This window comes from Phyllobates terribilis, unplaced genomic scaffold (genome assembly GCF_046119375.1).
Source record: "Phyllobates terribilis strain yellow unplaced genomic scaffold, ASM4611937v1 Scaffold_4__5_contigs__length_816908805, whole genome shotgun sequence".
Lineage (NCBI taxonomy): Eukaryota > Metazoa > Chordata > Amphibia > Anura > Dendrobatidae > Phyllobates > Phyllobates terribilis.
In genome coordinates this window covers 162,331,297-162,353,242 of record NW_027362764.1, presented here as the reverse complement: position 1 = coordinate 162,353,242, position 21,946 = coordinate 162,331,297, and the positions used below count along the sequence as shown (strand labels likewise).

The following is a 21,946-nucleotide window of genomic DNA, read 5'->3' as shown; positions in this document are numbered from 1 at the left end:
AACACCAGAGGAGTCTGATGATTATTTTGTTATAAGAAATTTTGTCAGAAAAGCAAAGAAACGACAAAAAAGCATTTAGAATTTGGAAAGAAAGGAATAATATTTTTCATTATTTGTTCTTGAAAATATAAACCAAAATTTCGGGTTCATTTTCTTTTTGTAATTTTAGTACATGATTAAAAAGGTTTTACAGTACGTTTCCCAATGTTCACAGTAAAAGCTTAAAAGTTATGTTCCCAGCGGTGGCCCATTGGAGGGCTCAGTGGAAAGTGTGAGAACTGCAATATGTAAGGATTATTTGTTTAAACATTAGGTAATTTTCTGACAATGCATTTTCTTTCTTGTAAAGCAGAAGCCTGCGATAAAGCCCGGCACCAGTTAAGGAAAATGTGACTAAAGTCGAGCAATAATTCGTAAGCAGTTTGAGGTTTCCATGGAGCTAAAATTGTTCAGTACCTACAGGTGTCAAACATGGGTTCCTACATCTCTGGAGTCCATGATAGTTCACTATTAAGTTAAATTTTTTCAAAAAAAATGGAGCTACTAAGGTTACGTATTTCACTCTCCACTGTGCCCTGTATACTGTAGGTCATTAACACTGTAGGCAAGACCAGCTACTGCTCGCTAATGGGTTTTTGGTCGAGTGTTGGGTACAGGATGAAGCCCTTTTAGAAAGGATTGAGGATGGCATACCTCTTTATATAGAATAATCTCTATATAGCTTGATGATAAAGTGGTTCTTCACTCAGGAATGGCAGAAGGAAACATTTGCAAACAAAAGTCCGTTCAAAAAAATTGACAATTCTTCTGTAACCCCTTTCAGACTTGTGGTACCTTCATGGGATAATTTCACTCTGTAGATGAAATACCTACAGAAAGTCCTGTTTGCCACTCATATGCCCCTTGGTCTATTGTCAATTTTCTAGCATATATACTTGCTGACATTTGACAGCCAGGGTTGTCAACCGTCCAGAAACTTCAGGATAACCCGTAAAATAAAAAGGGCACTTTTTTGCCCTGTCCTGGAAAAAAATTGAAGGCGTCTGTGATTTTTTAAGCTGTAGAAACTTATACAGATTATTTTGACTATAATGATCATTTTACAGTTCACGGTGAATGCAACAGATGTTTTCATGTCAGAATTATGGGCTGTAGACATGAATCACTTATAATCATAAAGATTTATTATGGCTTTCCAAAGTGTCCATAAAAATATTGATTTTTTTTTGTTGTTAAGCTGTCCAGAAAAATTAAAAAGTCAAGTTGTTAACCCTGTTCATAACCTGCTGGCAATCTTATCAACAGCACCGCCTTCACTCCACAACAATCTGTGTCAGTCTTCGCAGGACAGCACACACTCAGGGGCGTACATAGGAATCATGGGGCCCCATAGCAGAGGTTCTAATTGCCCCCCCTCCCCCCCAAAAAAAAGTAAATAATTGTCGGGGTCACAGAAGAGCAGATCTCACAACTTTTCAGCCTTTACATAGTAATTTTCCTCCTGCTGAAGTCCTAGATTCCTTTTTCATTGCTCCATAAAGTGTGATGCCAACAATGCCAACAAACGTGTCCCCAAACACAGTATGATACCCCCATGGTGAATTCCTCCACATTCACAGTATAATGACCCTATTGTACCCCACCTCAACTCCCAAGCCAAAGTATGGTGACCCCAACACAGTATGATCCCCCAACTGTGACCCCCACACAGCCCTCCATGCAGTATAATGGGCCTACATACAATATAATGGCCCCACACCTCTCCACACTCCACGGAGTATAATGCACTCGCCATGGTCCGCCATACAGTATAATGCACTCACCATGGTCCTCCACTCAGTATAATGCACTCGCCATGGTCCTCCACGCAGTATAAGACACTCGCTATGGTCCTCCAAACAGTATAATGCACTCGCCATGGTCCTCCACACAGTATAAGACTCGCCATGGTCCTCAACACGCTATAAGACACTCGCCATGCTCCTCCACACGGTATAATGCACTCGCCATGCTCCTCCACACGGTATAATGCACTCGCCATGGTCCTCCACACAGTATAATGCACTCGCCATGGTCCTCCACGCAGTGTAATGCTCTCCCCATGGTCCTCCACGCAGTATAATGCACTCGCCATGGTCCTCCACACAGTATAATGCACTCGCCATGGTCCTCCACATGGTATAAGACACTCGCCATGGTCCCTCCACACGGTATAAGACACTCGTCATGGTCCTCAACACAGTATAAGACACTCGCCATGGTCCTCCACACAGTATAATGCACTCGCCATGGTCCTCCACGCAGTATAATGCACTCGCCATGGTCATCTACGCAGTATAATGCTCTCTCCATGGTCCTGTATGCTGTATAATGCATTCATCATGGTCCTCCACACAGTATAATGAACTCCCCATGGTCCTCCACACAGTATAATGAACTCCCCATGGTCCTCCATGCAGTATAATGCACTCCCAATGGTCCTCAACACAGTATAATGCAGCCCCCCATAGGGTAAAATGCTGCCTCCAGTCCTCCAGTTTTATCAGTACTCACTGATTTATAAATAAATACATACTTACCGCTCCTCGTTCCGGCTGCTTCAGTCTCTGCAGCGCGTCTCTGTCATCACCTCAGCAGCTGCCAGCTCCACTGTCTGACAGAGCGTGGAGCGTCATCACGCCGCTGCGTCAGACGCAGAGGAGGAATGATGGGAGAGAGAGTGTCACATGACGTTCCCTCCTCCATCATTGCTATCAACCAGGGCCGACTCCAGGTTTTCGTGGGCCCCGGGCGAAAGAGTCTCAGTGGGCCCTTTAAAACATACCAACATTCATGATGCACAGATACGGCGGAGAAATATAGGTATAGTACACAGGGCCCAGACTGTCCCGTCATCCTTCATATATGCAGACATGCACACACACACACACAGTACGCAGACACGCACACACACACACATTACACAGACACGCGCACACACTCACACACAGTACGCAGACACGCACAAACAGTACGCAGACATGCATACACACACAGTACGCAGACATGCACACACACAGTCTGCAGACACGCACACACAGTACGCAGACACGCACACAAAGTACGCAGACATGCGCACACAGTACGCAGACACGCACACACACACAGTACGCAGACACACAGTACGCAGACATGCGCACACACACAGTATGCAGACATGCACACACACACAGTATGCAGACATGCACACACACACAGTACGCAGACATGCACACACACACAGTACGCAGACATGCGCACACAGTATGCAGACATGCGCACACACACAGTACACTGACATGCACACACACGGTACGCAGACATTCACGCACTTGGTACGCAGACATGCATGCACTTGGTACGCAGACATGCACGCACACGGTAAGCAGACATGCACATGGTACACAGATATGCACATACACAAACAGATACACAGATAAGTACACATACAGACATGCATACATATTTGAACACATTCTTAAAAACACATAAAACAGACAATATATATATACACAGTCACACACACGGACATACACACAAGACACATTAGAAATATATTTAATATGGGGATTGGGGAATCTGGCGACAAGCCTCACTCACCTGCCCCTTGGCCTGTGTCCGGTCCAGCTGTGCAGGGCTGCCGGCTTGTCTGATGGCCATCACAGGCCCTGGACCATTAGAGGGGCCCACTCGCTGTTGGGGCCCACACCGCTTCCCCAGCATCTCCGCAGGGAAGACCTCCGGCGGTGTTTGATTGCCGGCACTTCATCAGGGCCCCCCTCCTGCTCCACGGCGCTGCTTAATTGACGGCACTTCATCAGGGCCCCCCACGGGGCCTCCCTTCATCAGGACACCTTCTTCATCGGGGCCCCCCTCCTGCACCCCCCGCTCCACTGCTTGATTGCCGGCGCTGCCCCCCGGCACTGTTTTCAGGCATGGCAGTGTGCTGTGCGGCTGTGTCTCCTAGCAATGACGGCAGGGGTGACACAAGCACAATTAAAGGCGCAGTGTCGCCCCTGCCGTGTCATTACTACAATACACAGCCGCACTGCGCGCGGTCATGCCTGAAGAAAGTGCCGGTGGGCGGCGGCGGCAATCAAAGAGCTGAGCGGGGAGTGCAGGAGGGGGGCGACTGCTATGGGGTCCCCCCAGCTCACGGGCCCCATAGCAGTCGCGTGGCCTGCCGCCATTGGCGGTATGCCACTGCACAAACTTACATAACTCTTTGTCACAACCCCTCTGTTAGTCATCTCTCTTTTCACCAGTCTCCTGCTATAGCAAGCCTGGCATTTTGCACACAGATGCTGCCTACTCTTCACAGTCACTACAACACAGTCCCTCTTGTCTCCTATTTGTCCCTTTTTAGGCACTCTTCTTCACACTCCTTCTCTGTTGTAACTACTCTTCGCCCCTCTTAGGGGACAACATCCCTCACATTCTTCAGTTAGACATTTACCTCTATTTTTTCTAAGAGGGTGGCAGACTCCTTTTTCAACCATCTTCTATGATGCATATTAAATAATCGATAAGAAACCATGAACCATACTTGTAATTTTTTTCCATACAAAAATGTTAAATTGGTTTAGTCATGATCAGTTTGGCATTTTAATCGATAGCTTTCCCTCCTTGTACTCGTCCAATATAATGAACTGGCCATGAACTAGAACCTTGGAGAAAAATCCTACAAATGTATGTGATGTTCCTTTAGCCTGTTGTTTTAGAGCTGCTTTGTTCTTTCAGTATATAGTCACAGCTGTTCATTATAGTTATAGTATCCTATTTGTCTGCTGGTTTTATTAAAAAATGTCCTTGTTTTCCCTTAAGGACTTCAGTGCCATCTGCTCTTTTTCATTTCTCCTCAATATTTGCAGGATTGTATAAACAGTTTCTTGTCCCTGGCTTCACACTGTCTTCAGGATATCCGCTTATCCATACATGCCATTTCAGAAAAATGGAAAGGAATCCTAATACATCCTACAATATTTGGGGGGAATTTTATCCTATTTGTACTAACATTTGATCCCTCATATGAAAAACAGATGTACCAGTGAATCTTCAAAACTCATTGAGAAGGGTGATGGCGCTTGGACTGTTGGACTCGAGGAGTTTGGTGAACCTAATCAGTGCTACCCTTCCCCACCAGCTGATCCCTGCCAAAACTGTGGGTGTTCGCTGCATACATGGGGACTCCAAGGACTACCCTGTGGCCAGAGTGACAGTGGGAACAGACTGTGGTGCCCAGTTCCACGAGGTCAGGGTGGTCAAGGACCTGATACATCCCCTCATATTGGGGTGCAACTTTTCTTTGTTTTGGGACTTGTGGGGGAAAGGAACCGGACTGAGTCGCGTGGACAAAAGCCAGGTCCCTAGGGAAGAACCCATCTCAAGTGGGCGAGTTCCCATTATGTGTCCTTGCCGGCGACGAGGACGAGACTGTGACCTAGGAGGCCGACGTCCCTGAGTTAGAGGTGTCCAGAGAGAAGTTTGGGTCTGCTCAAGTGCAGGACTTGACCTTAAAGGGGCCCTGGAACAATGTTACTGTTTGTAATGGGGTTGCTCAAGAGCTGGGGGCAGACACCAGGTACCCACACTTTGCAGTTCAGGGGGAGTTATTGTACCGGGTGACCAAACTAAGAGGTGAAGAGATAGTGGAACAGCTGTTAGTTCCAGGGCCATACTGACGAAGAGTATTAGATATGGCGCATTCACATGTTCTGGGGGGACACCTGGGGGTCAAGAAAACTCAGGAGAGAATAATGAGGAGGTTCTATTGGCCAGGATGTTACCTGGAGATCCTAGACGATTGTAGGTCCTGCCCCACCTGTCTGATAACCGCGCCCACTTCCGTAGTCCCTTGGTCCCACAACCTGTGATAGAGGTTCCCTTTGAGAGGATTGCCATGGACCCCATGGTCCCTTAGTTAAATCGGCCCGGGGCCACCAATACATCATATTGGTCATGGACTATGCGACCCGGTACCCCGAAGCGGTGCTCCTAAGGAACTCGTCAAGTAAGAGTATAGCCTGGGAACTGGTCCATATTTTCGCCAGGACAGGTCTGTCAAAGGAGATTTTGACCGACCAGGGAACCCCCTTCATGAGCAAAGTGATGAAGGAGCTATGTAAGGTCCTTCAGATTTCCCAGCTACGGACATCAGTTTACCATCCACAGACTGGCGGCCTAGTGGAGCGCTTTAACAAGACCTTAAAGGCGATGCTCAGGAATGTCGTTGAGAAGGATGGGCGAGACTGGGACTACCTGCTTCTGTTTCTGCTCTTCTCCGTCAGAGAAGTTCCTCAAGCCTCCACTGGCTTCTCTCTGTTCGAGCTCCTTTATGGTCAGCATCTAAGAGGTCTCCTAGACCTTGCCATGGAAACCTGAGAGGCCGAGGTCACTCCCCACGGAGCATCATCGAACATGTCGCCCAGTTGCAGGAGAGAATGGCGAAAGTGATGCCCATCATGAAGGAACTTCTCCAGGCGCAGGAAGCCTAGGCAAGGTTGTATAACTGGTCAGTGAGGCTGAGACAGTTCCAGCCTGGGGATCGTGTTCTGGTACTTATTCCCACCATCAAGAGCAAGTTCCTGGCCAAGTGGCAAGGCCCGTATGAGGTGGTGGAGAAACTCAGTGAAGTGAACTACAAAGTCCACCAGCCTGGCCAAAGAAAGCCACACGAAGTGTACCATGTGAACTTGCTCAAGCCATGGCAAGATCGGGAAATGGTGGGGGCTCCTTGTTTGGGAGCCAGTCCCAAAGCCAAAGTAGACGACGTCACGATAGCAGAGACTATCCCCGGCCCAAAAACAACAGTGTAGAGAGCTTCTGCAACGGAACCGTAACCCATTCTCGGAGTGCTGGGGCGTACACAGGTGGTCGAGCATGACTTGCTGACGGAAGTGCATATTAGGCTAAATCTTAAGCCCTATAGGATTCTTGAAGCCAGCCGTGAGGTGATCTCAGCCGAGGTGAAGAGGATGCTGGACCTCGGTGTGATAGAGGAATCAAAGTGCGGATGGTAGAGTCCCATCGTTCTCGTGCCAAAGCCCGATTGGGAGTGGAGGTTTGGCAATGACTACCGCTGGCTAAATGAGGTATCCAAGTGTGACGCATACCCGATGGACCGCGTGGATGAACTCATCGAGAGGCTTGGATCGGCGAGGTATATTACCACCCTCGACCTGAAGAAGGGCTACTGGCAGATCCCCATTTCCCAGAGGGCCAAGGAGAAGACTGCTTTCTCAACACCTGATGGGTGTTTCAAGTACACCCTAATGTTTTTCGGACTGCAGGGGGCCCCAGCCACCTTCCAGAGGGCCATGGATCGGATCCTCGGCCCACATAAGTATGCAGCAGTGTACCTTGATGACATTGTCGTCTTTAGTCCATACTGGGAAAGTCATCTACCAAAGGTTCAGGTGATTCTGGATGCTCTGAGGAAGGCTATAAATCTGAAAAAATGTGCCATTGGAAAGGAGGAGGTCAAGTACTTGGGCTATGTCCTCGGGAGAGGCAAAATTAAGCCACAAGTCAATAAAGTCGAGGCAATCCAAAACTGGCCGCAACTGCTCTCCTAGAAGCAGGTGGGAGCGTTTCTTGGAATCTTGGGATATTACCGGCGGTTTATCCCAAATTTTGTCATGATGGCCGCGCCACTTACGGATCTTCTCAAGGGTACCAAATCGGCAATGGCGAAATGGGCGGTTGAAACGGAGACGGCGTTCCAACAGCTGAAGCTGGCACTGTGTAAGCAGCCGGTCCTGGTTGCACTAGACTTTAATAAAGAATTTGTGGTCCAGACAGACGCTTCAGAAGTTGACCTACGAGCTGTGCTCTCCCAAGAGATAAAGGGTGAAGAGCATCCCATCCTGTATCAGAGCTGGAAGCTCTCTTCCTGTGAGAAAAATTACGCTATAGTAGAGAAAGAGTGCTTAGCCATAAAATGGGCCATAGATACGCTAAGATATTATCTACTAGACTGGAAGTTTAAACTTGTGTCAGACCATGCCTCTTTGAGATGGTTGAGGGAAAAGAATGGTAAGAATGCCAGGGTGACTAGGTGGTTCTTAGGTCTCCAGGACATTAATTTTCACCTGGAGCATAGACCCGGGAAGTTACATGGTAACGCTGATGCCCTCTCCAGAATTCCCTGTCTGGTGTCTGAAGGTGCCCAAACCCCCGGCTTTGGGCAGAGGGGGGAATATGTGAGTCACTGGTGATATATGTGAGGAGAGATAAATTTCACTGCGGCTACTAGCCTCAGTGAACCGAACCTAGAAGTTTCTTCAGCATGTTAGGTGCTGAAGAGGTTAATGAGCCATTTTGGGATCGGTTCTTTGTGAGTAGGTGTGAGATGGGTGGGATGCCTACTCACCATATCTCCACCTCAAGGGTGTGGCTGGAGAAGGTAAATCTCCAGCAGTGAGGTTTTTTTTCTGTTGAGAGTTTGGTGAGGCAAGTCTCCAGACTGTGGAGCTGAAGTGTGCTGCAACTTGTGCTGGCGAATCCCACACACATATGAACTGTGCTATCGTTTTTCTTTTGTTTTGCCATTATGCCAGCAAGGCTGAGTTTATTTTGCTTAACCTGCAGTGCTTTATGGCGTTCTAATAAACCTGCAGACGAAACCATTCCTGAGTTTACTTCTGAAAGCAGCCGAATGAGTCGTCTTCCACAGTCCCCCATTCTCCGCTCTTCTCCAACACATTTAAAAATAATAAACAATTCTTATCTTCCTCCAATCCTATGATGTGCGGTATCCTCTTCTATAGCGGGCGCAGAGGCTGGCAGCTGACTTCACAATGCCAGCCACGGGCCGTGCATGACGTCACTATCCATATCCATGTTTCTTTAGATAGCTTAACAAAATAGTGCACCTTGTGGCTCACAGTGTCAAAGATCTCTGTTCAGACCTTTCTGTGTTTTAGTGGAGAAACACTGTTCTCACCATGTCAATTGTCAGTTTTAAACGTGACAGTCGCTATAGTGCACTCTTTTTTCATACTGTTGCCTAAGGAGTACAAGACTAAATGTAGTTCTTCCTGGGACTGTACCATAAATTGAACTGACAACAGGAAAGCTTTGATCTCCTCTATAGAGCATGACATCTGACTGCTGCAGCCAATCACTAGTTGCGACAGTTACTTCAATGGTGTCAACAGGTTCCTGCTAAAGCCAGTGATTGGCTACAGAGGACAAATGTTGACAAGTCACATTAGCACTGGAGCCTGGAAAGCAGAGACCTTTGGGGAACCAAGGGAGCATCCGCACAGGAGAAAAATACCCAGTGTTTTATTATAACAAGTTAGTGATACATTTTAAGTTTTCTCTTAACCAGCTGAAGTTCATTCTATCTGTCTATGGTGATATTTTTTTCTTTTTACTTGTATTTTTAAACTATTATTAACTTTTCTTTTAACTTAAATCTCCATGCTTGACAGCAGCACAAATTGGTTTGAAGTTGAAACTGTTACAAATGTAACATAATCGACTACAGATTTCCTGGGGTGCAAATCAATAAAATAAACTCTGTTTACTTTGATCCTTTTAAAAGCATAACTGTATAAAAGAAGACTGTTCACTGCTACATCATAAAATAATTATACAATAAATCAGTTATACAGCAGTGATAACGCATTGGATTTAGACAGTTTGTTTTAACCCCTTCATGACCGGAGCATTTTCCATTTTTGCATTTTCTTTTTTTGCTCCCCTTCTTCCCAGAGCCATAACGTTTTTATTTTTTCTGTCAATATGGCAATATGAGGGCTTATTTTTTGTGGGACAAGTTGTCGTTCAAAAGGACATCACTGGTTTTACCATATCGTGTACTGGAAAATGGGGAAAAAAATTCCAAGTGCGGTGAAATTGCAAAAAATGTGCAATTTCACGGTGGTTTTTTTTTTTTTTTTTTTTTTTTTTTTTTTTTACCACGTTCACTGAATGCTAAAGCTGACCTGCCATTATTATTCTCCAGGTCATTACGAGTTTGTAGATACCAAACAAGTATAGGTTCTTTTTATTTAAGTAGTGAAAAAAAAATCCAAAGTTTGCTTTAAAAAAAAAAAAAAAAGGCTCCATTTTTTCCGACACCTGTAGCGTCTCCATTTTTTGTGATCCGGGTGAGGGCTTATTTTTTGTGCATCGGGCTGACGTTTTTATTGATACCATTTTGGGGTAGATACAATGTTTTGATCGCCCGTTATTGCATTTTATTGCAGTGTTGCGGCGACCAAAAAAATGTAATTCTGGCGTTTAGAATTTTTTTTCTCGTTACGCCGTTTACCGATCGGATTAATTCTTTTTTTATATTGATAGATCGGGCGATTCTGAACACGGCAATACCAAATATGTATATGTGTGTGTTTTTTTTTTTTTTTTTTACTGTTTTATTTTGAAAGTTTGATTTAAACTTTTATAATTTTTTTTATATTTTTAAAAACATTTTTTTTTACACGTTTTGCATGCTTCAATAGTCTCCATAGGAAACTAGAAGCTGCGATTGTCTGATCTCCTGCTCTACACACTGGTGATGATCAGATCGCCTGTGTGTAGCAGATTTGCTCACTTGCTATGAGCGCCGACCGCTGAGTGGCACTCATAGCAATCTGGCAGTGACAATCACAGGGGTCTCCTGCAGACCCGGGTTGTCATCCCGACCCATCAGCGACCCACGACCACTCATAGTGATAGTTATCCATTAGTGGCCGTAACCATGGATACCTAAACTACTGCAATGCCCTGCACATGGGGTAAGTGACATAGCGAATCAGGAGAATTATACTACATTTCTAATTGGAGGTATTTGCTAATATTATTATTGCACCTACTACATATTGGGATAGGATCTTGGAGATAGGAATACCCCTTTAAGGATTATAACAGCATTTCTATGACTATACAGTGTTATCAAGTCACAGAGAAGCATATTATTCACGCAGCCGTGAGAGCTGTGTTGCTATGGCACTTGGCACGATGGACCTCTCTTGGATGGCCCCCACATGGAATCACAATTTGTATCTGTTTCATGGCTTTTAACATATCTTTTTATTGCCACTTCTTAATATTTTGCTAATTGTTCCCAAGTTCCTTGTAGAGAGTCCTTATGCCTGAGATATTATAGTTGATACTTGCCAATTGTTGTTCTTATAGGGTCAAAGAGAATCACAGTGTAACAGTATGGTGACTTCTGCCAGTATCTATATCCTGCCATTATATTTACCAATCCTGCCAATAGATACATCGTTATTATTGATTTAGGTAGTAAAATAACTACACTGAGTATGGATAAGCTGATTGTCTCATAACAGATTTTGTATGGCAGCCGTAGCAGATTTTCCTGGGAGGAGCAGATATGATGGAAATGTAGTATTTCACATGGGGGTCCTAGTTCTCTAATTCATGTACAGCTCGAGTCCATCAGAACAGGAAACACTCTTAGGGTTATGTTCATGCACATACATTGCCCACCGCTGAACACTGCACAGGGTTTCCACTATAATCTCCCAAAAAAACAGGATTCCAATGGAAACCCCAAAGGGTTCATTCACCATTATAAATCCATCGGAGTTACTTTGAATAATGGACTTTGTGCCTGCAGTGTTTGCAAAATCATGGTCTGCCACGTTTTTATGCACGTGTGAACAATACAGACACAGCCAGGACAGTGTTACAGTGTGACATTGTGTAACATACCTGGCGGCGTCCTTGCATAGTGGTCCATCTCCCACTGTGCAAGAGCGCGCACTTGATCTCCAGTCCAGAATGTCTCTCTGGCTTCCCTCCATGCTGTCTGTGTCTGTTTCTGCTGCTTAAGGGCGGCGCCCGATCACTTCCTGCTTTTTGTACCTGCTGTGGGTCACACCCCTTGTGCGTCCTCAGCCTATTGTTGTCTGTCACCTGGTATTTAACCCAACTGCCCCAATCAATCCCTGCCTGAGCATTGTGTTTCATTCAGTGTGTGCTTGCACTCTGAAGGTGCCAGGTCCTGTTCTGTGTTCTCTTGTCTGCCTATCCTGGAGGCTGTATTTCCAGGCCTGTCTGAACACGCTCCTAGCCTGTTCCTCCCGCCTTCTAGGGGCCGATTACCTAGACCCGCTCCTGTATCTTGTCTGTCCTGTCTGAACACGCTCCTTGCCTGTTCGTCCCGCCTCTCTGGGGGCCGTATTCCCAGACCCGCTCCTGTATTCCGCTGCAGTGTTGGTCTCCTCCGTACACTCAGTTCCAGTCTGAACTCTCTCCTTTCTTTTACCTGTTTTTTCTCTATGTCCGTTCCTTTCCTTTTTCTGCAGAGTCTGAACTCGTACCTAACTCCTGCTTGTTGTCTCTGTACTCCTGTTTGTGAGTTTGTGGTCCACTCGCTACTTCTCTGCAAGTACCCTGTGGGTATCTGGCTCTGCCTTTCCCGTCCTGTCTGTTCCGTGTGAACAGAGCCCTGTCCCCCCTGCTCTGCCTTGCTCACCGCTCCGGCGGTTCTAGCCTGCTCTGCCTTGCTCACTGCTCCGGCAGCCTTGCTCCGCTCTGACCCTTTTGCTCGCTGCTCCGGCAGCCTTGCTCCGCTCTGACCCTTTTGCTCTCTGCTCCGGCAGCCTTGCTCCGCTCTGACCTTTTTGCTCACTGCTCCGGCAGTCTTGCTCTACTCTTGCTCACCGCTCCGGGCGGCCTCGTCCTGCTCCGCTCTTGCTCGCCGCTCCGGGTGGCCTCGTCCTGCTCCGCTCTTGCTCGCCGCTCCGGGCGGCCTCGTCCTGCTCCGCTCTTGCTCGCCGCTCCGGGCGGCCTCGTCCTGCTCCGCTCTTGCTCGCCGCTCCGGGCGGCCTCGTCCTGCTCCGCTCTTGCTCGCCGCTCCGGGCGGCCTCGTCCTGCTCCGCTCTTGCTCGCCGCTCCGGGCGGCCTCGTCCTGCTCCGCTCTTGCTCGCCGCTCCGGGCGGCCTCGTCCTGCTCCGCTCTTGCTCGCCGCTCCGGGCGGCCTCGTCCTGCTCTGCTCTTGCTCGCCGCTCCGGGCGGCCTCGTCCTGCTCTGCTCTTGCTCGCCGCTCCGGGCGGCCTCGTCCTGCTCCGCTCTTGCTCGCCGCTCCGGGCGGCCTCGTCCTGCTCCGCTCTTGCTCGCCGCTCCGGGCGGCCTCGTCCTGCTCCGCTCTTGCTCGCCGCTCCGGGCGGCCTCGTCCTGCTCCGCTCTTGCTCGCCGCTCCGGGCGGCCTCGTCCTGCTCCGCTCTTGCTCGCCGCTCCGGGCGGCCTCGTCCTGCTCCGCTCTTGCTCGCCGCTCCGGGCGGCCTCGTCCTGCTCCGCTCTTGCTCGCCGCTCCGGGCGGCCTTGTCCTGCTCCGCTCTTGCTCGCCGCTCCGGGCGGCCTCGTCCTGCTCCGCTCTTGCTCGCCGCTCCGGGCGGCCTCGTCCTGCTCCGCTCTTGCTCGCCGCTCCGGGCGGCCTCGTCCTGCTCTGCTCTTGCTCGCCGCTCCGGGCGGCCTCGTCCTGCTCTGCTCTTGCTCGCCGCTCCGGGCGGCCTCGTCCTGCTCTGCTCTTGCTCGCCGCTCCGGGCGGCCTCGTCTTGCTCTGCTCTTGCTCGCCGCTCCGGGCGGCCTCGTCCTGCTCTGCTCTTGCTCGCCGCTCCGGGCGGCCTCGTCCTGCTCTGCTCTTGCTCGCCGCTCCGGGCGGCCTCACTCTGCTCTGCTCTTGCTCGCCGCTCCGGGCGGCCTCACTCTGCTGTGTTTGTCCGCCACATCTGTGGTTCTGTTCCAGAGTCCTTGTGTGTACTGGGTCCTATCTCGCCTGTGTTCCTACCTGCTAGTGCCTTCCTGTCTGCACTCTAGCCGTGCTTGCCTGTACCCCCCTGCCTGCATACCCGCCTGCCTGCATACCAGTTGTGCCAGCCTAACCAGTCTGTTCCTGTATTCCCCTGTGTGGGTCAACAGCCGTGTCCGGGGTCTGTCCTGGAGTAGCACCTGGTTCCTCCTTGGTGCACTGGCGTCGTATGCCGTCGTGCGACCCTGGTCGGATCGGGTGAATACCTAGTTACGCCCCTTCAGGCATTCACTCTCCGGCACGGTCCAGTGGAATCACACGCACACGCCGCTCAGCCCGGGCGTGTGCATTACAGCATGCTCAGGCCATGGTTCCCGTTGAGCCCCACGGCCTTCGCTCTCTGAGACGTTTTCCAGCGAATACGTGCATTAAAAATAAATAAATACAATTTTTTTTTCCTTAGCTGAGTTCCAGGCGAATTACGCACCCGTCCAGATGGATCTATCAGCTCTCGTTCCTGCGGATCCGCCACGTTACTATGGGGATCCAAGACAGAGTCGTGCATTTGTGGAGCAATGCATGCTACACTTCAAGTTCTACCCTCTGTTTTCCCACAGATCGGGTTAAGGTGGGATTCATGATGTCTTACCTAGCGGGTGATGCCTTGAATTGGATCATCCCCCTATGGGACGCACAGGATCCTATCGTCCTGGACATAATGGCCTTCCTGGTGGCCTTTCTAATGGTCTTCGATGATCCTAACCCGGAGGCTCCTGCTGAAGCTTCACTTCCCAGTATCCCGGGGCAGCCCCGATGGGTAATGTGTGTGGGTAGCGCAATAGTCCTCCAGCCCAATGAGACTACTGCCCACCCAGAATCCTCACAGGGTGACTACACTCTCCGGAATACTTCTCCCAACCTCAAGAGGCAGTCCAGACGTGCTAGACGTAGAGGCAAGCCGTCACGCCAGGGTCTGTCCTCCCTGAGACCTCCTGACCCCAACCTTGAAGTCCCTACTGAAGCTTCATCTCCCTGTATCCCGGAGAAGCCCCAACGAGTAATGTGCGTGGGTAGTGCACCAGTTCTCCTGCCCGAAGAGACTGCTGCCCACCCAGAATTCACACCGGAGGACCACCTGTTGCCTCCTGAATCCCCCGGGATACCACTTGAGGACAATTGGAGAGAGACTTCCCTATACCCTGCACATGATACCTCGCCCGCTTCGTCCAGTGAGTCCGACCTAGTGTTCTCCGAAGCAGAGGTTACCCCTGAGTCTCTACACCCCTCCGATCAGGCGGAGGATCTCCAGTTGTCTCCTGAACCCTTCGGGGTGCTACCTGGTAGCGAATGGACAGAGACTTTCCTATACTCGGTACCTGATATCTCGGCTGCTTCATCCAGTGAGTCCAACCTAGTGTACTCTGAAGCAGAGGTTACCCATGAGTCTCTTCACCCCTCCGACCTGGCGGAGGACCTCCAGTTGTCTCCTGAGCCCTTCGGGGTGCTACCTGGTAACGAAAGGACAGAGACTCTCCTATACTCTGTACCTGATACCTTGCTCGCTTCGTCCAGTGAGTCCCACCTAGTGTACTCCGAAGCAGAGGTTACTCCCGAGTCTCTACACCCCTCTGACCAGGCGGAGGATCTCCAGTTGTCTCCAGAACCCTTCGGGGTGCCACCTGGTGGTGAATGGACAGAGACTTTCCTATATCCTGGAGCTGATACCTTGCTCGCTTCGCCTAGTGAGTCTAACCTAGTGTACTCCGAAGCACAGGTTATTCATGAGTCTCTACACCCCTCCGACCAGGTGGAGGACCTCCAGTTGTCTCCAGAACCCTTCGGGGTGCCACCTGGTGGTTTATGGACAGAGACTTTCCTATACTCGGCACCCGATACCTCGCCTGCTTCATCCAGTGAGTCCGACCTAGTGTACTCTGAAGCAGATGTTTTCCCCGAGCCTCTGCACTCTTCTGACCCGGCAGAGGACCTCCAGTTGTTTCCTGACTACTCCGGGGTACCACCAGATAACAAAGAGACAGTGACTTTTTCTCACCCTATACCTGATAACCCGTCTATTTCTTCCTGTGAGTTTGACAAGATGTACCTCGAAGCAGAGATTACCCCCAAGTCTCTGCTCCCCTCCAACCCGGTGGAGGACTTCCAGTTGTCTCCTGTACCCTCTGGGGTGCCACCTGAAAATATGTGGAGAGAGACTTCCTTGTGTGCTGTTCCTGGTACTCCACCCGTTTCGTCTGTTGCTGAGGATGGCTGGATAGGAGGTAGCATCCTAGCTAACCAGATGAGACCAGTTTTTCCTGTGGACAGTGGAAGTGATCTCCTTGAAGTGAAGGATTGGCCCTCGAATTCCCTGCGGAAGATTCTGGCAGGCCTGAAGAAGAGGGGGCGTAAGGGGGGGGGGTACTGTAACATACCTGGCGGCGTCCTTGCATAGTGGTCCATCTCCCACTGTGCAAGAGCGCGCACTTGATCTCCAGTCCAGAATGTCTCTCTGGCTTCCCTCCATGCTGTCTGTGTGTGTTTCTGCTGCTTAAGGGCGACGCCCGATCACTTCCTGCTTTTTGTACCTGCTGTGGGTCACACCCCTTGTGCGTCCTCAGCCTATTGTTGTCTGTCACCTGGTATTTAACCCAACTGCCCCAATCAATCCCTGCCTGAGCATTGTGTTTCATTCAGTGTGTGCTTGCACTCTGAAGATGCCAGGTCCTGTTTTGTGTTCTCTTGTCTGCCTATCCTGGAGGCTGTATTTCCAGGCCTGTCTGAACACGCTCCTAGCCTGTTCCTCCCGCCTTCTAGGGGCTGATTACCTAGACCCGCTCCTGTATCTTGTCTGTCCTGTCTGAACACGCTCCTTGCCTGTTCGTCCCGCCTCTCTGGGGGCCGTATTCCCAGACCCGCTCCTGTATTCCGCTGCAGTGTTGGTCTCCTCCGTACACTCAGTTCCAGTCTGAACTCTCTCCTTTCTTTTACCTGTTTTTTCTCTATGTCCGTTCCTTTCCTTTTTCTGCAGAGTCTGAACTCGTACCTAACTCCTGCTTGTTGTCTCTGTACTCCTGTTTGTGAGTTTGTGGTCCACTCGCTACTTCTCTGCAAGTACCCTGTGGGTATCTGGCTCTGCCTTTCCCGTCCTGTCTGTTCCGTGTGAACAGAGCCCTGTCCCCCCTGCTCTGCCTTGCTCACTGCTCCGGCAGCCTTGCTCTGCTCTGACCCTTTTGCTCTCTGCTCCGGCAGCCTTGCTCCGCTCTGACCCTTTTGCTCTCTGATCCAGCAGCCTTGCTCCGCTCTGACCCTTTTGCGCACTGCTCCGGCAGTCTTGCTCTACTCTTCCTCACCGCTCCAGGCGGCCTCGTCCTGCTCTGCTCTTGCTCACCGCTCCGGGCGGCCTCGTCCTGCTCTGCTCTTGCTCACCGCTCCGGGCGGCCTCGTCCTGCTCTGCTCTTGCTCACCGCTCCGGGCGGTCTCGTCCTGCTCTGCTCTTGCTCACCGCTCCGGGCGGTCTCGTCCTGCTCTGCTCTTGCTCACCGCTCCGGGCGGTCTCGTCCTGCCCTGCTCTTGCTCACCGCTCCGGGCGGTCTCGTCCTGCCCTGCTCTTGCTCACCGCTCCGGGCGGTCTCGTCCTGCCCTGCTCTTGCTCACCGCTCCGGGCGGTCTCGTCCTGCCCTGCTCTTGCTCACCGCTCCGGGCGGTCTCGTCCTGCCCTGCTCTTGCTCACCGCTCCGGGCGGTCTCGTCCTGCCCTGCTCTTGCTCACCGCTCCGGGCGGTCTCGTCCTGCCCTGCTCTTGCTCACCGCTCCGGGCGGTCTCGTCCTGCCCTGCTCTTGCTCACCGCTCCGGGCGGTCTCGTCCTGCCCTGCTCTCGCTCACCTCTCTGGGTGGCCTCACTCTGCTGTGTTTGTCCGCCACATCTGTGGTTCTGTTCCAGAGTCCCAGTGTGTACTGGGTCCTATCTCACCTGTGTTCCTACCTGCTAGTGCCTTCCTGTGTGCACTCTAGCCGTGCTTGCCTGTACCCCCCTGCCTGCATACCCGCCTGCCTGCATACCAGTTGTGCCAGCCTAACCAGTCTGTTCCTGTATTCCCCTGTGTGGGTCAGCAGCCGTGTCCGGGGTCTGTCCTGGAGTAGCACCTGGTCCCTCTGCTCGGTTCCTCCTTGGTGCACTGGCGTCGTATGCCATCGTGCGACCCTGGTCGGATCAGGTGAATACCTAGTTACGCCCCTCCAGGCATTCACTCTCCGGCACGGTCCAGTGGAATCACACGCACACGCCGCTCAGCCCGGGCGTGTGCATTACACATTGACTCTGTTGGCTTCATAATAGTGAACGGCTCCGTTGGGTTTCCATCAAAATCCTGGGGTTTTTTGGTGATTTCAGCAGAAACCCTTGCATAGTGCTCATCAAGAAGCACTGTGTGTGTGTGCGAATCTCTCTGTTATAAATCAGGACTCCTTTGTATAAAACCTTATTCAGACATCCATGAAACCCGGTCTGTGTATGGATTGTAATGTGTAGACTGGCCATGGGTCTCCCAACCCAAACTCAACAGTCACATATATGCCTATGAGGCTCTCAAGATTGGGTCAAAAGACCTGCAGCCAGTTTGTGTTTATACAGTCTGTGTTTCATGAATACAGGTTATCTTAATGGGTATTGCCCCAAATATTTGTTACACACTTTTTTAGCCATTTCACCAACTAAGTCTTATTCCTTTGTCTTTGATTACTGTTTTATGATATAGGATGTGTAGTTGCTGTTACCCAATTACATGAAATGTATACTGTGTTACTTCCTTTGAAACCCTTCTGTTATATCCCATGTAAAAGCAAAGCCATGAAAATGTAATTGTAGGGCATATACAAATTATCTATACGGGCGATCTTATGTCTATAGGTTATATGGGATCATGATATACAGCCTCCTTAAAAAGGTTATCCGGGACTTAGGGTTTTTTTTTCCTATAGGTCTAAGAACTTATGGGCAGGTAGTTTCTATCTACCTGCTTGTTCTGCACTGCGAAGACCTCTCCCGGCTCAGGTGCCGATTGTCCTGCTTCTTTTGACCTCACATCGATGGAGTAGCACCTTCTCTTCCACTCTGCTCTGTTGACAGGGCTTCACTGCCGATGTTCTGCCAATTCTCCGCTTTCTCCCCGAGGTTAGGCACTGGAAGCAGGAGACTTACTGACAGGAGCGGTCCATGACTGTTCTGAATCGGGACAGATCGTTGCAGCACAGAACGGGTAGGTAGCTAGCAATTACCTGCCTGTAAGTTCCAATAGGAAAAAAACCCTAAGTCCCGGATAACCCCTTTAAGTGTGTGTCAGGGTCCTGTATTGTTATGTGTTTTTTAATGTGCTGTGATATGATGACAAGGGCACTTGGTCACAGGGGTTTGCATGGGGCAATAAATGCTTTCAACATAATTACCGAGATTTTGGTTATAGATTTACACTTGCATGCTGTAATGGGAACAAGAAAAGTTTTCCCATCCTGACAATAAATCGCAGCTGTGCAGAAGTGAATAGAAATGATCCCGGTGATCATTGTCTATACCTGGACACTCTTTGTTGGCAGGCTGTAATAATCGCAGATTACTAGTGCTGGGATCTGATACTATTTGCTAAATCACAGTCCATAGTGTTTCTTCTTCAAATCTCTAAGTCCACATACTATTTGCAGTACATTAATATTGCATGAAGTCATTCAGAAGCTCAGACTCTCCGGCACGGTTTCTTCCCAGTTGTCATAGCTCAGCACATCGTCTACAGACTTGCTGCAGTGATATGTACTTTGATAATGAAATGTGTGTTTCTTACAGAGATGCCAGACGCTGCCTTGACAATACTTGGTGCTTGTTGTGAACATCATCTCTTGCCAGCACTTTGTGCCTTGGTGAGTATGACAATCATGTGTAGTCGGTTTGGAGCGATCACTGCAGGCGCATGACTGTGACTCTTACATGGTCCTTATTGTATATTCACGTTGAAGCGATAATTCCTTTACAAGATAAAAGGACACATGAAAAAGCTTCAGTTGGTATATGACTACAGAAAAGCAAGTGAAAAATTATACATTTCTAAAGACAAATTATCAACCAATTAGATGACTTCTTTCATTTTCGAACCTTGAGTAGGACAATTAAAGGGGCTGTCACCATACCCGCCTGTATGAGCCTGAACAGGGAGCTGCTTTGTAGGAGCTGCTCCAGTTATGGAGGAATCCTGGTGTCCTTGTATTACATGTATTATTACCTGACCTGCCCTCAGTTTCTTTGTATTATTAAAGGGGTCTCCTATGGGTCAGCTCCTATATAAAAACTTCAATCTAGTTGTGAAAGTCTGCCATACACATAAGTTATTGTTAACATTAAGGAAGTCTATTTAATGAGCTATTACTGCCCATACATGACAGCTTGCTTAGTTTCTTAGGGGTTGTCACTCAGATTTTCTGAACTTCTGGGAATATTTTGAGTTGTGAAGTGATCCATCTTCCATATTACTACACAACTAAGCAAATGCACGTCTCTGGACGCTATGAAAGCAAGGTGACCATACCTGTTGGAGCTTCATTGCTAGATCTATGGACTGTCTCTGAGATTTTACTTAAACAGCTATAATGTAACAATGACAAATTTTACCTTCTTTACATAGGAGGACCAAACATGACCAAAGTTCCTGTTTTCGTTTAGTGAGAAATATTTTTTGGTCTTTTTTTTTAATCTAAAGCAGTGGTCCCCAACCTTTCTGACCTTGATAGCCACGTTCAGCTCTGAGAGAGACTCGTGAGCCACATTCCTGCCACACTCACAGTAGTGACACCCAGAGCCCCCAATACCAGTATAATGACAGCCAAAGCTTTTCCACAGAAAACACAATAAGGCAGTATACCAAGCTCCAGAGGTTCTCCCCATTCAGTATTCTCGCATCAAGCACCCCCGCCACATAGTGCCGCATAAAGTTTCAAGCACCTCCTCTGACAGGTTGTATCATCCTGTATAGTGGACAAAAGTTTTTTTTTCAGCTCACCCCTGTTGAAAGACTTCAACTGTAGTCCAGTATTGGAGCACAGAGTCCCATTCTTGCCAAACGTGGAATGAACTTGCACAGAAGAAAAAGTTGATCCAGCCCCAGTTTAAACCCAACTTTTATTGGTTGTATCAACACGTTTATATATATATATATATATATATATATATATATATATATATATATATATATATATATATATATATATATATATATATATAGATCAAATAGAGATTTTTCTACATTTTAAACTGGAGCTGGATCAACTTTTTCTTCTGTGCAGTATCATCCTGTAGACAAATGGAAAGATGGATCTAAAATCGCACTGTCAATCTCCCACTAGACGATGAAAGAACCGTGAAGGGTGTTTGGAAGCGGATTTTATTTGTCAAAGCGGTTTGACAACTAAAAATGCTTTCAAATACCCTTCACTGTTCTTTCAAGGTCTTGTGGGAGATTGGCAGTGCAATTTTAGATCCATATGTCTACATTTTATCTGACTCGATGGATCCGCAGCAGCCTTCTGCACTCACAAGCTAAAACAGGAGTTGTGGCTATCACAACCCCACGAGGTGAGCATATACTGGTTTTCTGTTTTCCCTCTTTTACACCGGATAAGACCAGGCTATTTTTATCCAGGTAGTATCAGCCTGTCTCCATTGTATTATACTTAAATTATCTCTAAATCTCCAGAATATGTTCATCCAGATCTGCTCTTCTTTGCAGGGCTACTCACATAATTCACAATCTGGAGTCTTGCTCTTCATGGCTGTTTGCTAGACCAGGTACTACTGCACCAAGCTGGCAGACAGCCGTGAGCCACAAATTATGGGCCCACAAGCCACATGTGACATCCGAGCTACAGGTTGGGGACCCCTGATCTAAACTCTTGCAGAACAGTATTATAGATAATATCCTGATAGGATAGAGCAGGCAGCCCATGATGCCGTTTTGTGTGGCCCCCAACCATATGGACAGGAAAATGCTTGACAGGTTAACCATAGGTGGGCAGTCATACACAGAAGAGTAGTGGCTGGCAGCTGAGGACTGGCAAGTACTAATGGTGCCCTGTGTATACATCTCTGGATGCCTCATACATCAGCTGAATGGGGTTTCTTACACCGTTTGGCACTCCAGAAAGGAGTATGTGAATTAG

At 48.9% G+C, this 21,946-nt stretch overlaps 1 protein-coding gene across 2 annotated transcripts in view; it reads left to right on the top strand.

The window, feature by feature from the left end:
• Positions 1–21,946, top strand: part of GSDME (gasdermin E) — a 130,273-nt gene that overhangs the window by 103,145 nt on the left and 5,182 nt on the right. For both annotated transcript variants that reach the window (XM_073677870.1, XM_073677871.1), the window contains exon 9: positions 19,584–19,657. In XM_073677870.1, coding sequence (XP_073533971.1) covers positions 19,584–19,657 — 74 coding nt within the window. The remainder of the gene's footprint in view (positions 1–19,583; positions 19,658–21,946) is intronic.